General features: G+C 45.6%; 1 protein-coding gene across 10 annotated transcripts in view; it reads left to right on the top strand.

Annotated features, from left to right (window-relative positions):
- Positions 1–775: 775 nt before the first annotated feature.
- The window catches only part of MYBL1 (MYB proto-oncogene like 1), a 72099-nt gene continuing 56053 nt past the window's right edge, over positions 776–16821 (top strand). For all 10 annotated transcript variants that reach the window (XM_073679395.1, XM_073679394.1, XM_073679390.1 and 7 more), the window contains exons 1-4: positions 776–1043; positions 9680–9785; positions 9870–9941; positions 10778–10870. In XM_073679395.1, coding sequence (XP_073535496.1) covers positions 1024–1043; positions 9680–9785; positions 9870–9941; positions 10778–10870 — 291 coding nt within the window. In that variant the 5' untranslated portion in view covers positions 776–1023. The remainder of the gene's footprint in view (positions 1044–9679; positions 9786–9869; positions 9942–10777; positions 10871–16821) is intronic.

Genomic DNA, 16821 nt, shown 5'->3' with positions numbered 1-16821 from the left:
CCATGGATCCAACATCTGCCACATATAGCCCAGTGGGGGCCCTCCCCCCCAACATCTGCCACATATAGCCCAGTGGGGGCCCCACCCAACATCTGCCACATATAGCCCCTAGCAACTGGATTCCAGCTTTTATTTTTCAGTCACCCTTAGGAAAATCAAAACCGAAAGCTGATCGGCTGCAGGGGTAACGGCTGCTGTTAGGTCGTTAGTGACGCTTGTTCCTCTCTTTAGGTGTGCTGTAGTTGGACACTGGGGCTTTACACCGTGAGAAGTTCTGCAACCTCACAACACGTGACCACACCGCCCGGTCACCGGCCTTCTACCACGTGACCACACCGCCCGGTCACCAGCACTTGCAGACGAGGACTCCCCTACAGCTCGGTGACTGACAGCTGTCACAAGCCACGCCCACTATTGCTACTGCCCTTTCCATTTGACAGCTAGTACCACCCACTGGTCACGTGTTCCGCTTCCAGCCAAGTCTATTCTTGCACGAGGGCCCCGCGCTCCCCCTCCATACAAGCCTCCGGAGCGGTGTCAGTACTACTATGACAGCTCGCGTGAATGGCGGCGCGCAGTCCTGTGTGGCGGAGCTGTCCGCCCCGGCCTCGCCGTGCACCTTGTACCGCGTATCCTTCCCGTACAGCTCAGATACAGGCAGCGCGGGAAAAGACCTGGATTCAAGTTAACACAGCCCCACCCTGTTTCTTAACATCTCACCCCACCCCACGTGTGTTCTTTGGTACCGCCCCTTCATACACAACTTTCTATTGGCTGATTGTGTTTGGTTGCCTGATAGGCCACGCCCCTGTGTCAGCGGCGCTGGGAGCCCGTGCCCGGGACCAGCAGTGGGCTCGGGGCAGGGGGAGAACGAGACGTGGCCGTTGGCACCGTGCGTAGTTTCTAATCTCTTTGGCAGGAAGACGCGGAGGTGCAACTACGGGGTACTGGAGCCCCTGACATGTCGCCTGTGCCCAGCCTGGCACCTGTCGCCCTGCTGTAATACTCCATACACAGAGCGGGATGGCCGGGCGAGCTCGCAGGTAAGAAGTGGGGTCAGCAGTGCCGGGTACAGCCGGGAGCCAGTGCGGACACGAGTGTCAGGACCGCCGGGTGCCCTCCAGCTGCCAGAGGCTGCAAACCAGCAGATGCCCGGTTAGGGGACGATGATGGGATTAGTAGTCCTTCTGGGACGGCTGGAAAACCGCGGGGATGAAAGCGACGCTGCAATAACAATCATCTCAGTCCAGTGTGTGTCCCCGGGGCCACAGAGCAGGGACCCCCGAGCTGTCACTGTGCAGGGTGGTCTGTGCCATACAGGAGCCGTGTACACATGTGCTGCCCACTGCATGCGGCACCGGGAGCTGCGCAGGAATCTGCGACAACCAGCCTGCTGCTGCCTGACCTATAGATTATTGATAGATTTTATATCTCTCTATCTATATAAAAATAATCTCACCATTTCTAGCACTGTTGTCTGCTACAGTCATATATATATATATATATATATATATATATATATATATATATATATATATATATATATATATGTATGTGTGTGTGTCCTGTAGATCTGTCTACCTTTAACTTAGTATCTATCTACTGTATAATGTAGTATCCATACAGTGTGTATTATCTAATACACTATATGGTATAGATAGATTTGAGATGATGCTTTATCTACCATAGATTCTAATATATCATCTTTATATTCTGCATATCTCAGATCTTTCTGTCTTTATGGGATGCTGTGTCTTGCTATATCTATGCATTGAGATCAAGGTCAAGGTATCTTGCACATAGAGCTGGCTTAATTGCCAAAATGAGGACGCTCCCCATTTGTCTTCCTATCCTGCCTTTGGAAGACCCCTTTACCGTGTTCACTACTAAAAAAGATGATGATATATTACACACCCACACCCCCCCCCCCCCTTCACTACAGCAATGTTTGTCATAATACACACAGCGCCCCTGCATACATCTTTATCCACTTTCTTTTTGGCTAATAGTCATTGTGTCTGATGAAGGTCCATAGTGTTATGGGGGCGATACATCACCTGTTACACTGTGGATGGCATGCATAAATGTAACTATCTTCGCTACTAAGAGAGTGCTGGGTTCCTTCATTGTTGTCTTTATGGGTGAGACCCTCTCCGAGCACCTAAACTCCAGGAGTGGCTATTTGTACTTACAGGGAATATGTAGCCACACACAAATGATAAACCCTTGTGCAGCTGGGTGATTCTACTCCTAGATGTGTATATATTGTATCTGTGTATGTAGCTCATATATAATGTGATAAAATCTACCTTTATAACAAATACGATATATTTTATCAATCTTATTTGTATCTATATAGCCCATATTTACTGTCATCTTATCTTTGTATCTGATTTAATTATCTTTGTTCCTATTATATAGCATCTGTACAGTATCTAATAACAGACTACATGGTATGGATAATGTTTATGTCTGTATGTATATTATATGTCTATATCTCTTTATCTATCTCATATATGTCTATCAGTCCATATCATATAAATCTTTGTTGAAAGCTTCTGGTCTTTCTATGTGAACATTGGGATCCTGGGTCAAGGTCAAGCTATTTGACACTGGAACTGTTACTAATTGCCAAAATGCAACTGTCCATTGGTCGGTCTATCTATCTATCTCTATCTAGTAACAGTCCAAATTAACCCCTGCATTGAAATCCTGTTTGATGTCTTTGGTCTTTGACTGCTTGTGCCTTTTGACTCCTCTACATGCAAGAGATGGAGGCAGCGAGGGCACATTTCCGATGGATGTATTATTATGTATTGTTGAAGCTTGGCTATAAGTTGTGTCCTCACATCTGCTGGACCTCATATTTACATACTCTTTGGATGTTGTTATATTCTCTTCCTCATTTTGATGCTTTGCTGCTCAGCTCAAAGATTGTAAGAAAATATTATTATCCACTGGTGTAAAAAAAAAGCAGCATTGACTGAAATAAGGATATTGTGCCCCTTATCTGACACTGCATTGGCTTGTTATATTGCAGATCAAGTTCAATTTTCCCTTTTTTTTTTTTGTTTCCACATTTTTTTTCTTACTTTTTTAAATCAGTTTTTTATTTATTTGGCGCTTGAGGACTTGTTAAATTTATAATGGAAATTATCTTTGTTCCAGGTATCATGGGCCACAGTTTGTTCTTGGAGTTGGCATGTTGCCATGCACACTATAGATGTTCTTGTGAGGCATTCGGTTAATGTTTTGAGGTTTTTGGTTGTTTTTGCATCAGTTTTCTATGGACTGAAAATCAGTTACAGGTATCCATTATACACAGGTATCTCAAGGGCTGTCACACTGTAGAGGGGTCAGCTTTATTCTCATTTGCACAAAGAAAGACGAGAAGCAATGGGATGAAACTGGATAGGACAAGATACAGACTAGATATTAGAAAAAACTTTTTGACAGTGAGGGTGATCAATGAGTGGAACAGGCTGCCACGAGAGGTGGTGAGTTCTCCTTCAATGTAAGTCTTCAAACAAAGGCTGGACAGACATCGGTCTGAGATGGTTTAGTGCAGGGATGCCAAACTCAAACACACAGAGGGCCAAAATGAAAAACTTGGACAAAGTCGCGGGCCAACCAGTATACAGAATAATTGGACCCACATAGTCCTCCAGACAGAATAATTGGACCCACATAGTCCTCCAGACAGAATAATGGGACCCACATAGTCCTCCAGACCGAATAATGGGACCCGCACAGTCCTCCAGACCGAATAGTGGGACCCGCACAGTCCTCCAGACCGAATAGTGGGACCCGCACAGTCCTCCAGACCGAATAGTGGGACCCGCACAGTCCTCCAGACCGAATAGTGGGACCCGCACAGTCCTCCAGACCGAATAGTGGGACCCGCACAGTCCTCCAGACCGAATAGTGGGACCCGCACAGTCCTCCAGACCGAATAGTGGGACCCGCACAGTCCTCCAGACCGAATAGTGGGACCCGCACAGCCCTCCAGACCGAATAGTGGGACCCGCACAGCCCTCCAGACCGAATAGTGGGACCCGCACAGCCCTCCAGACCGAATAGTGGGACCCGCACAGCCCTCCAGACCGAATAGTGGGACCCGCACAGTCCTCCAGACCGAATAGTGGGACCCGCACAGTCCTCCAGACCGAATAGTGGGACCCGCACAGCCCTCCAGACCGAATAGTGGGACCCGCACAGCCCTCCAGACCGAATAGTGGGACCCACACAGGGGTGGTGATTCTGGTGTCGCGGGCCAAATATAATCACCCTGCAGGACAGATTTGACCCATGGGCCAGAGTTTGACATGTATGGTTTAGTGAATTCTGCATTGAGCAGGGGGTTGGACACGAAGACCCTGGAGGTCCCTTCCAACTCCAACATTCTATGTATCCATGTTACAGGTATCCATTATCTTTTCAGATTTTTGTATTAAATGGGGTATTTTCAAGTTTACAAGTTCCATGGAATAGGGGATAATTTCCCAATCGCTGGGAATTTGATTTCTGAGGCCCCCACCAAGCCTCATGTTGTTTGAGCAGTAATAGATCATGGGTACTGCTGCACCAATCATTCTAAGAAGACCAGACAAGCTTTGCGTGGGCTATCACTGGCAGTCTTATTAAGAATAAGTTGTGCAGCAGTGCACATGATCAATCACTGCTCCATCCACATGGTGCTTTTTGTCATGTGGACGGAGCGTCTTGTCAAGCAATTTCTGAACTGCCTCTATCACATTGCAGATTTAGGAACCTGACAGTGTGCAATATGCGCGTTGTCAGGATTCTGCTTTCTTTGAATTCTCAAGTGGTTGTCATGTGACCACTCATCCGATTTATATACTTGTGGTCACATGCTGAATAACAACTTTTGTGGCTTTTCTGAATGCTCTGTTGAGATAAGCAGATTAGAAGCTAGTCAGTATGTGATCACAAGTATGCAAATCGCGTGAGTGTTCAAGTGACAACTACTTGAGCAGGCAAACAGGAGAATCTTGACAGTGTGCATATTGTAAACTGTCGGGATTCATGAATCTACAGTGCGATAGAGACATATTGCATACTGTCATGATTTGGCAACCTGTAGTGCGATAGTGGTACTGCAGAAATTTATGTTTAGTCCAGAAAACCCCTTTAACTTCTTGTTTAGTGCTACAGTATCTCTTCTGTAGAATTAGCCCTCACTCCCCGAGTCCTGGGTGCTTATGACCCTCTCCTCAGTCCACATTTTATCACACAATTATGAAGTAAAATCGTGGGCCTATTGGCCACTACGGGTGGACGACATTACAGCCACACAACTTGTCGCACCACGTAGGTTCCTCCTCAGTCTTTTCTTCTTTTTCCTATTTGACTTAAAAAAAAAAAAAAAAAAAAAAAAAAAAAAAACTACATACAAATTGTGAATGTGGAAACATAGACTTAACATTATGGCTGATCTGGTGTGTGTGTATATACTAGTGATAGAGATTCACCAAGCAAAATGGCCTAGAATTCTGCAACACATTGCTCCAAAAAAAACAGGAGGATGAGGCGTGTGCCAACACTTCTACTACTGAATTGTTTTGAAAAGTGGTAAAAAAGGACCAAATTCTCTAAGATGTGTTATCTTATTGTGGTGCACAATATTGGTGTGTATGTATACTAAGAGGTACGTGAAATAAATTTACTATCAGTAAAGTGTGCAAGATGAGGTTACAGTCTGTAGTTTTTGTTTTGGGATTGAGGTGTAATAAACTTTCTTTTTTGGTTTTGTTGCAGAGAATCTCTGTATAGACGCTGTGCTGTGAGTAGTAGTAATCCTGATACATTGTTATCATGTAACTATAACTCCCATAAATATCAGTATTTTACTGGATGTCATGGGTTTATTAATTCAAGTGTTATACCCCTCATGTATCTGGATTTACTTTCTCCTATTCTAATCCAGATTATCGGTGGTAGAAAATGGATTTGACTCAGTAACCAGACTTTCATTACCCTGTGGTAGTGCCCACCCTTTTCAAGCCTCTTTTCATATTGGCAGCCATTCTGCAGAAGCCCCAGTGTAAGGAAACCCTGCTATGATGCATAATTCATGTGTGTGTCCCGGATGTTTGTACAACCCTGCGCCCAGGAAAAATGCATCCAAGCCTGATCTAAGAGGTGCAGTGAGGATGTTTACTGCGCGCGTCAGTCACAATAGTGCAGTTATATAGCTAGATTTACTGTATGGGTATAAACATTATATACATTGGATTAGTAAGCCTTCACAGCTGCTGTGGAATCTGTACACCGCCGCAGCTCATGTTGGCTCTTCTCTCCTTTCCCATAAGAAGCATGAAAGTGTTTCCCCTATTCTGAAGAAACCCAACATTGAAAAAATAGGATCAGGTGAACCAACCTTTATACTGCTCTTCCCTAATGTGAGAAGGGGTGATAAACAAGCATGGGCCCTTTATTATTATTAATAATCATCAACAGGAATTGGGGCTCCAGAATAAATAGTTAACATTTAGAAAAAATTCCAATAAGTGGCGTAACGTGGTGGTCATCTTACAGAATATTGAAAACAGAAAAACCATCACAAAATAATCTGTTCAGGATGGTGGGGGGTCCTCCTAGTGATTCTGTCTCCTGGAGAGGATTTGCTGTACATAGATATATCCTATACATATGTATGAACCACGCTGCATGTATCTGTCTTCTGTACCCGCCGCTGCCTCCTTACTGCTCATGGCAGCTCCACAACACGGCCGCCCAGCCCTTGGCTTCACAGCAGAGGAATGCACTTCGGAAAATGTGACTCTCTCTTTATTGGATAAACCCATGTAATGACAGAGGCGCTTGTGTTGCATAATGACGAAGGTATTAACTGTTACCACACCAGCAACTTGTGAGCGTTGACTATAAACCTGTATCAAAATATTGTGACTGAGCCGTCAATGTGGTTCTGGCAGTAGCAGGCATATAGGGCCCAATCCATTAGTGTATCTGCGCCTGTTATTTATTGAGTCTTTGGTGTTTTGCATCTTTTATTTTTGTTCCAAATTCATTGCAACTTTTTTTTAAAGTCTATTCTTTGACGTTTACTTGTTGTTGTTTTTTTTTTTTTTTTTGGTTTTTTTAGTTTACCATTGTGGGCAGAGTTAGGGTCACCAGATGTTTGCGTCTGATTCATCATTTACGACTTTTCAAAAAGTCACAAAATTGTCGCCGATGTGCTCAAATTAACCCTCCTCACTCGGACTAATTTTATGAACGGCACAACATTTTTGAGCATTTTTTGCTGTAAAAGTTGCAAAAATGGTTTAAGACAAGAAAAAAAGTTAATTTTTTACTTTGCGCAAAATTCATGAACCACATGCTCCATTTTGATGAATTTGAGAAAAAGGAAAAAAACACAAAATGCGCAATAGGGTCTTATCTGAGTAGAAACAGGGAGACAAAAAAGCAATTTATGCTCATCTGGGGGGGTTGTGAGAGTCATAACCCCTATATGAGCTCAGAAACAGGCTGCTGCAGATCCACGATGTGGAGAAACTTGTGAGTCTGGAGATGAGTGGGTTAAAATCTGCACTGCCTGTGGTCCAGAGATGAGCAGGAGACGGGAATGGTAGAAATGTGGTTTATTAGTCAACGCGTTTCGAAGTGACACACTTCTTCATCAGGACACACCACTTGATTTTTATGGATTTGGCGCAATAACGTAAGCAATTGCCTGAAAAGAAAATTGACTTAAGCAAAAGATAAATGTGGCCTAAGGTCTATATATCAGTGTTATGTTATACTGTGTGCAGTCTGGCACTGTATTAGCACATTTTGCATTTGTCCCATGGTGCAGATGCCAAAAGCAACCAACGGCCAGACTGCTCCAGGGGGCGACTGAGGGCCCAAGGTTGAATTGCAAGTATCATTTTTCTGGTTTGTGAATAGAGGTGACTGGTAATAGTTTTGTCTTTTTTTGACAAAACTGTAAGGCCTCATTCAAACAACATGTTCTGTGTTTTTCATAGATAGAACACATGCCCAGTAAAGTCACTGGGGATTTCACGTCATTTTTTATTTTGTGGACAGTATTCACAAAAATAAGGTGACACGTCCTTTTTTATCTGTATTGTGGTCAATGGTGCAGTCAGAGGGCCGTACAAATCGGTCAGCAATCGTAACACAATGCTCGGACTGGCCGGCGGCTCTCCCGACCTAAGCGTGACAGCTGCATAGAGATACATGGACCTGTCACGCTCAGGTCGGGAGAGCCGCCGGCCAGTCCGAGCATTGCGTTCTGATCTCTGTCCGATTGATACGACGGTCTTACATGCACTCGGATGCCATTCATGTGTCATCTGATTGGTTTTAGTTTTGCAGTAAAAAAAAAAAAAAATTCTGCCTACCAGAAAAACAGATGCCACGCTGATGGTAAGAAAGGACATGGACCAAAATGGATAAAAAACATTCATTTTTTTTAAATGTAAACCAAGAAAGAAACGAAAACGTAAACAGGGTTGAGACCCAACACTGAGGTGTAATCTGCATGTTTGTTTGGTCAGTTACCCCCATCTTGGGCTTGGTCTTAAGTCACATGTGCCAACAGCTATATGGGAATGTACCATAAAAAGGTCAGATTGTTTGTTTTAAAGGGGGTTTCCTCATCAGGAGTGCTCCGCTCCCTGCCTCCCAGCTTCTTGCCGGGGCGGTGCGCTCCTGATGGAAATCACAGACCAATGGCGTCATTGGGCCGCTGGTCCGAACCTTGCTGCAACCAGAGGCCACTTTATCTCTACACAGGAGGAGCAGAGAGGTATTGATGCTGGCTGCATCCCGCAATCTGGCCAGCCTCAGAGTATTAATTAACGTAGGCAATGAACAGTACACAATAGAATTTATTTATTAGAATTACCCCCCCACACACCTGTTCAGAGAGGATTTTTAATAAGTGATACATTGCAAATTTGTTGGCTTCTTCCAATATTTTTTCCTTCTATTATGTGTTTCAAGGTTTCAGTTTCTTATTGTATTTTTTTTCAATATTGCCAATTTGTCAACTTGAGAATAACCCTTTAATTATTCCATGCAAAAAAATATTTTTTTTTCTGAACTGCTTATTTAGAAAGGGGCAGTTAGTTTTTTGTGTGTCGGCAATAACAATTGTGGCTGCACAAAGTGCGATTGAGTTGTAAAAGTTTTCTGCCACTTGTCACTGTAACGATGCAGATAATATTCCTGACAGCAGGAACAACAGTCTTTATACATCTGCCCACGCGTTCTTCACATTGTAGCATACTGTCTGCATAGTGTTTGTTTCAGTAATGTGATCGCCCCATTATTTGATGCTTAGTGTTCATTAAATGGGCCCTAGGATATAGCAGCTTTATATGAGGGAACATAGAAGATAAAGGTCATCATAGCAATAATTAGATTATATATTTACATAATTTCATTTACGCACCCAAATTTTGTGTCTGTTCGTCCCCTTTCTTGGATTATAGGACAGCAATGTGGCCACAGGGTCTGTTCTCCATTCCATTTTTTTACTGTTGTTGAGGGTGGTAGAGAAGGAGAGTCCTATGTATGGGGAGGATGCTAACATGAGCTGAGCCCCAACTTCTATTGGACCCAGTGCATGTGCCTTAACCGCCTGTATGGCTTGTATGACTGAATCTCTCCTCGTCTCTATCCACAGTGAGGATGAAGATGACGATATTTATTACGTTGACCATGATTATGAGGTTCCAGTGCGGAAATCTGTGAAGAAAGTCTGGAATAGAGTTAAATGGTCCAAAGAAGAGGTAGGGTTTACAGGCTCCCTATGTCTCACCATGCTGTCTTCAGTTTTCATTGAAGATGTGTTTTCTTGTGTTTTTTTTTTGTAGGATGAAAAATTGAAGAAACTAGTTGAACAGCTTGGGACAGATGACTGGCCTCTAGTTTCTTGTAACTTCATGGTAAGTGGGCACAATACACACGGGCTGACATGTTAACTTGCTTTCTACATGGACCTTAATATCTATAGGCATCCTGACTCATCCAATTAGTATCTATGAAAAAAACGGAATTATCACTGTGATTGTAAGCGTATATTACAACTCTACAGGAAATTAAAGAGGTATTCCGATCTCCAAGATCCTATCCCAATATGTAATAGGAGTAATATTAATATTAGCAAATTCTTCTAATTAGAAATGTAGTATAGTTCTTCTGATTAGCTATGTCACTTACCCCATGTGCAGTGCATTGCAGTAGCTTAGATTTCCATGGTTATGACTACTAACTGTCACTATGTGATTGGCCATAACCAAGATATTGCAATGCCCTACACAAGGGGTAACCGACATAGCGAATCAGAAGAACTATACTACATTTCGAATTGAAAGTATTTGATAATATTATTATATTTACACCTATTTACAATATAATATTATTATTATTACACCTGCTACATATTGGGATAGGATCTTGGAGATGGGAATACCTCTTTAGCTTGTGCTTAATAGTCGAGACCTAGGCCAAGTGAGCTCTGCTTATTAACTCATTATTGTACATATACTTGGATTACTTGCTAAATGTAACTGGCCTGGAAGCAAAGCCTGAGCTCACACCAGATTAAACTTGTAGAGCTGGTTTGTGGTAAGGATGTAGTAACTTGATATGTTTCTGATCTAGGCCATGTGTAATGCAAGGTAACACGTTCCTAAGTAATATTTCCAATTGAAATGTGTAGGTACATGTAAGTCTCACTGTTGTGGGCAGATTTCCATCAGAGTGGCTTGTCTTCTTTTAGAACCGGTCAGATATTCAGTGTCAGCATCGGTGGCAGAAGGTCTTGAATCCTGATCTTGTAAAGGGACCTTGGACCAAAGAGGAAGATCAAAGGGTAATTTAAGTGTCTATAACTTCTTGTAAGACTTGGCTCATCACTTTAGTTACATAATAGTAAAATAATGTAACAGTGGTAAGCCAGTCCTTCCCACGTTGTTCTGGTGCCGGCCCCATGAGCTACATCATGAAATCGTGTGATCTGGAGTCATAGAGGAGAGTACATTTAGCCTCCTGTGGAGAAGAAGAATACTTTCTCTCCTGTCTCCTGAATGCTGCGGTCGCATGACACAACTTGGGGGAGTGAGGCACGAAAGGGGGGTGATGATTTAGAGGTTATAGAAGAGTGAGCTGGACTAAAGGGGTGTACTGACTTCTGGACAACAGAGAAAGCATTCTGCGATTGAAATAAGGGGGAGACGGTGACCAAAACGCCATTAGATAGGGAAAATTGAAAAATTACAAATTGCTACCATATGAGAAAATATTTTTTATTCTCCATCCAGTAAACTTTTTTTTTTTTAATCTAATAGAAAACTTTAAAGTGTGCCTTATAGTAGCCATACAAGTTAGCTAAAAGAGGGCTAAGTAGCATACTTTCTTTTTCCCAGAAAGTATTGCCTGGCCTATAAAACTCCCCAGCAGGCAATCTCTACAATGGTATAACATTATCCCTTTAGGGCTTATTTAGATGTCCGGTTGTCACATACAGTCATGGCCAAAAGTGATGACCCCCTTGAAATTGTTCCAGAAAGTGAAGTATTTCTCCCAGAAAATTATTGCAATTCCACATGTTTTGTTATACACATGTTTATTTCCTTTGCGTGTATTGGTACAACACAAAAAAACAGAAAGGCTGAGTTCACACGATGCGTTTTTCATGCGTTTCCGCGGCGTTTTTGCAGTTGCGTAAACGCCGCGGAAACGCATGAAAAACGCATGGTAGAAGGGCAGCAATGTTCCCCAATGGAAATCCGCATGTGCTGTGCCCATGATGCGGATTTTTCCGCAGCGTAAACGCTGCGGTCAAAATTCCGCAGCATGTCAATTAATTTTGCGGAAACGCTGCTCTTTTGCCGCCATTGACTTGCATTAGACCGCATGGAATCCGCATCACTGTATATGTTGATGCGCTTTTCATGCGGTCTAATGTGCGGATGGTACCCGGGTGTGGATGAGAGGACTCTCATCCAGACCCAGGTACCATTAAAAAAAAAAGAATAAAATAAAAAATATATATATTCTCACCTTCTGACGGCCCGCGCTGCGTCCTGCCGGCTTCCCGCGCACTTCGCGGTTGAATGAAGGACCTTCGCTGACGTCAGAGTCATGTGACGGGTCACGTGACGCTGACGTCGGAAGGTCCTACAGTCTTCACTGCCGGCAGCCGGGACCGATGAAGCCGGACACCGGGGGCCATCAGAGGGTAAAGTATAGATTTATTTTTTATTTTTTGACATTCACACACTATATAAATCCATGCCGGCTGCATGGATTTATATAGTGTGAAGTTGACAAGCACTTTCCAAGTGATGCTAAAATCGCTTGGGAAGCGCTTGTCAACCCGCATGCGGAAATGAAAGTGAAGACCGCTTCATTTCCGCATGTCCCTGGCAGGAAACCGCATGTACAATCCGCATGCGTTTTTTCCTGCCAGAGAGATGCAGAAACGCTCAGGAAAAAATCCTGAGCATTTCTGCATCGTGTGCACATACCCAAAAAAAGGAAAATTGGACATAATTTCACACACAACCCCAAAAATGGGCCGCACAAAATTGTTGGCACCCTCAACTTAATATTTGGTTACACACCCTTTGGAATAAATAACTGCAATCAATCACTTCCTATAACCATCAACAAGCTTCTTACACCTCTCAACTGGAATTTTGGTCAACTCTTCTTTTGCAAACTGCTCCAGGTCTCTCATATTAGAAGGGGCCTTCTACCAACAGCAATTTTAAGATCTCTCCACAGGTGTTCAATGGAATTTAGATCCGGACTCATTGCTGCCCACTTCAGAACTCTCCAGCACTTTGTGTCCATCCATTTCTAGGTGCTTCTTGAAGTATGTTTGGGGTCATTGTCCTGCTGGAAGACCCATGACCTAGGATGCAAACCCAGCTTTTTCCCCTCCCCCATGACAGCACACCTTGAGAGAGGATCCGCCCCACCAAGGACAGGAAACCGTCTGAAATAAAAGGGCGGTACCTCTCCCTCGCTTCAGTTGGTTTCCTGTCCTTGATGGGGAACCTGTCTGGAAGAAAGAAGACTTACCTGGGGCTGTCCCGGTGTGGAAGAGCGGGCACTGGCCTGTGCACCGGGTTCAGTATCCCAGAAGCGCCGTCCGCAGCTTCCCCTGGGGTCTCTGCGCCGAGCGGGGCGCACGCGTGAGGCAGGCTCTATCCTCCCGGAGACCGCGGCGCCGTCCTCCCCCTGCAGTGTGGAACGCTTCCGGGTGTGACGCGCCTGACGTCACGGCGCAGGGCATGCTGGGAGCGGCGTGCTGGGTGACGTCAGGAGGCGGCGCCGATCCAAGATGGCGGCGCCCATCGGAGCGTCCCAGGCTGGTTTTTTATTTTTTATTTTTTTTATTTTTTCAACGGAGCTCCGGCCTGAGGAAGGGGGAGGGCCCACAGACCGGAGGAGGCTGGATGGCCCTATATTTAAGGGGGGGGAGCTATCCTGGAAGCGTGGTGCGCTTCTGAGACATGGCTGATCCAGATAGCCAGGAGCAGCAGCAGCTTACCCCCCCACCTCAGCAACAGAAAAAGCAGAGGGATGCATCGTATACAGACAGCCGCTCGAGTAATCGTAGTGGCAGCCGCAGGAGTAAGGCTTCGAGTGCCTCGGGACCATCCAGAATGGAATCATCGGTTCCGCGACAGCCTCCGAATCCGGTACCCGTTTGTGACCTCCGAGGGTGAGTGAGCTTCGTGAATGTCACTGGTTAATAACGGGAAGTCTCTTATGTGCTTCCTTTTTTTAGAAGCCTAAGAAGAGTAGTGCCAAGCAAAAGCATAAAATGTGTGCCCTTTGCCAAGCTTCTCTCTCAGTAGAGTGGCAGAAACCACTTTGCCAGGGCTGTGTGACCAAAACCATAGCTGAGAATTTCCGGGATTTTGCTGCAGATTTAAAGTCCATAGTACATGCAGAAGTTCAGGGGTCCCTGAAAGGGTTCCTTAGAGGGAAGAAAAGGCCCCGTAGAGAGGTTTCCCCCGTCTCTGATTCCTCCCAGTCCGAGGAGCAGTGGGATTCATCGTCCTCTTCATCATCGGGGGGCGGTAGACCCTGCTTCCCCATTGAGAATACAGACAGACTGGTTAGGGCAGTAAGATCAACCATGGGTCTGGAGGAAGAGAGAGCATCTAAATCCCGGGAGGACATCATGTTTGCGGGCTTGGGAGAGAAGAAGAGACTCTCATTTCCGGTTAACAGTAAGATTCAGGGCCTCATTGACCGGGAGTGGAGGAGACCTGAGAGATCAGGGGCTTTACCCTCCTTCTCCAAAAGAAGGTACCCCTTCGAAGAGAAGGATGCGGAACCTTGGGATAAGATCCCCAAGGTGGACGGGACTGTGGCAAGGTCATCGAAAAGATCTTCCCTGCCCTTGGAGGACTCTGGCGTCCTAAAAGATGCCCTGGATAAAAGAGCTGACTCCTTCCTGCGCCACACGTGGGAGGCGGCGGCAGGTGGCCTAAAACCAGCGGTGGCTAGCACCTGTGTGGCGAGGTCCTTGATGGTGTGGCTCCAACAGCTGGAAGACCAGCTTAAAGATAAAAAGGTCTCCAGACAGGCAATACTTGCAGAGCTACCTCTAATACAAACAGCATCGGCCTTCCTGGCCGACTCTTCAGCTGACTCGGTTAGACTGTCAGCTAGGGCAGCGGGACTATCCAACGCAGCCAGGCGGGCCTTGTGGCTCAAAGGTTGCCCAGGCGACCTACCTTCGAAACAGAAACTGTGCTCCCTCCCATGTGATGGTAGACTCCTGTTTGGCTAAAAGTTAGAAGACTTGTTGGAAAAAGCAGGCGATAAAACCAAAGGGTTACCGGGATTTTCGGGGGAACCAAGAAGATTTAGTTTTCGGAGGAGAAAATTTAACCGGGGTCGTCCTCCGGGAGACAAAAAGAAATGGGAAGCCAAGTCCAAAAAAGAATCGGGCTACATGTTTGGAGGACCATCCTCGAGTTCGAAGAGATCCTCCCAATGACGCCAGGCTGGAAGTGGGTGGAAGGCTTTCCCACTTTCTTCCAGCTTGGGATGCGATAACAGCAAACCCCTGGATTCTGAAAATTATCAGTGGGGGCCTGAAGATCCGGTTCAGCCAGACCCCCTGGCGGACCTTTGTGGTTACGCCCCTACGAAAGGTCCAGGAAGAACAATTAGCCCTGGAAACAGAAGTGTTAGAGTTAGTAGGAAAGCAGGTCCTTCTCGAAGTACCAGCAACACAGAGAGGGAGGGGGTTCTATTCCCCACTATTCATGATAAAAAAAACAAACGGGTCCTTAAGGACCATCATCAACCTCAGGAGTCTGAACCAAGTAGTAGAAAACCAGACTTTCAAGATGGAGTCAGTAAGCTCGGCAGTGAAGCTCTTACATCGCAACTGCTTTATGGCTGTAATAGACTTGAAGGACGCATATTATCACGTCCCAATCCATCCGGAGTATCAGAAGTATCTGAGAGTAACCCTGTTTATTCAGGGGAAGCTGAGGCATTTTCAGTTTGCTGCCCTACCCTTTGGCCTCTCCATTGCCCCGAGAATATTTACGAAACTAATAGCAGAAGTGACAGCCTTCCTACGGATCAAGAATGTAGTGATCGTGCCATATTTAGACGACTTCTTGATAATAGGGAAAACAGAAGCCCACTGCTCCAGTCAGCTCCTAGTGGTCACGGAAATGTTGCATCAGCTGGGGTGGTTAGTAAATTTCCAAAAATCAAGACTAACCCCCTCCAGGACTCAGACCTTTCTGGGTCTAATCCTAGACTCTCGTCGCCAAACCTGCTTCCTCCCAGAGGACAAAATCTGCAGGTTGATTGCATTAGTCTCGAAGGCCATTCAAGCTCCAGAGATGTCTCTGAGAGAGGCAATGTCCCTCCTGGGTTCTATGACGGCCTGTCTCCCAGCAGTAATGTGGGCCCAGGGGCATATGAGGCGGCTTCAGTGGGAGGTCCTGTCAGCACAGAGGTCCTGCAACGGGCATTTAGAAGGCAGGCTCTCTCTCTCCCCACAAGTAGTAGATTCCCTTTCGTGGTGGACAGTCAGGGGAAATCTAACCGCAGGCGTTCAATGGTCCAGACCAGTAGATCGGGTAATTACGACCGACGCAAGCAGTTCCGGATGGGGGGGTCATCTGGCAGAACTCGCAATACAGGGTCACTGGGCTTACCACGAGGGGGGAGCATCCTCAAACTTAAAGGAGCTTTGGGCCGTAGAAAGATCCCTCAGGGCCTTCCTCCCTCACATCCAAAATCACCATGTCCAGGTCAGGTCCGACAACCGGACAGCAGTAGCCTATGTGAATCACCAAGGAGGGACAAGGTCACGCCCTCTGATGGTGGTGGCAGACAGGATCCTTGGTCTAGCAGAGCGAAACCTCCTATCCCTCAGCGCCCTTCACATAAAGGGGATAGAAAACGTGAAAGCAGATTTTCTAAGCCGCCATACCCTAAGACAGGGGGAGTGGGGGTTGAACCCGGAGGTCTTCCATCAGATTGTCCAGTTATGGGGGCAGCCAGACATAGACCTGTTCGCCACAAGGGCAAACAGAAAGGTGCAGAGATTTTGCTCCCTAAATCCGGCAAAAAATCCCCTTGCCGTAGATGCCCTCCAGATTCCTTGGGGGTTCAGGAAGGCCTATGCCTTTCCGCCATTAGTGACGATTCCAGTAGTGGTGAGGAAGATCTGGGAGGAAGGCGCCAGGGTGATTTTGATAGCCCCTTTTTGTCCCAAGAGGCCTTGGTTCTCTCTGCTTCGGCTAATGTCGGTGTCAGATCCCTGGATTC

The sequence above is a fragment of the Phyllobates terribilis genome, unplaced genomic scaffold (genome assembly GCF_046119375.1).
Source record: "Phyllobates terribilis strain yellow unplaced genomic scaffold, ASM4611937v1 Scaffold_4__5_contigs__length_816908805, whole genome shotgun sequence".
In the NCBI taxonomy this organism is placed as follows: Eukaryota; Metazoa; Chordata; class Amphibia; order Anura; family Dendrobatidae; genus Phyllobates; species Phyllobates terribilis.
Note: the sequence above shows the minus strand (reverse complement) of the source record. Positions and strands in the feature narration are given on the sequence as shown.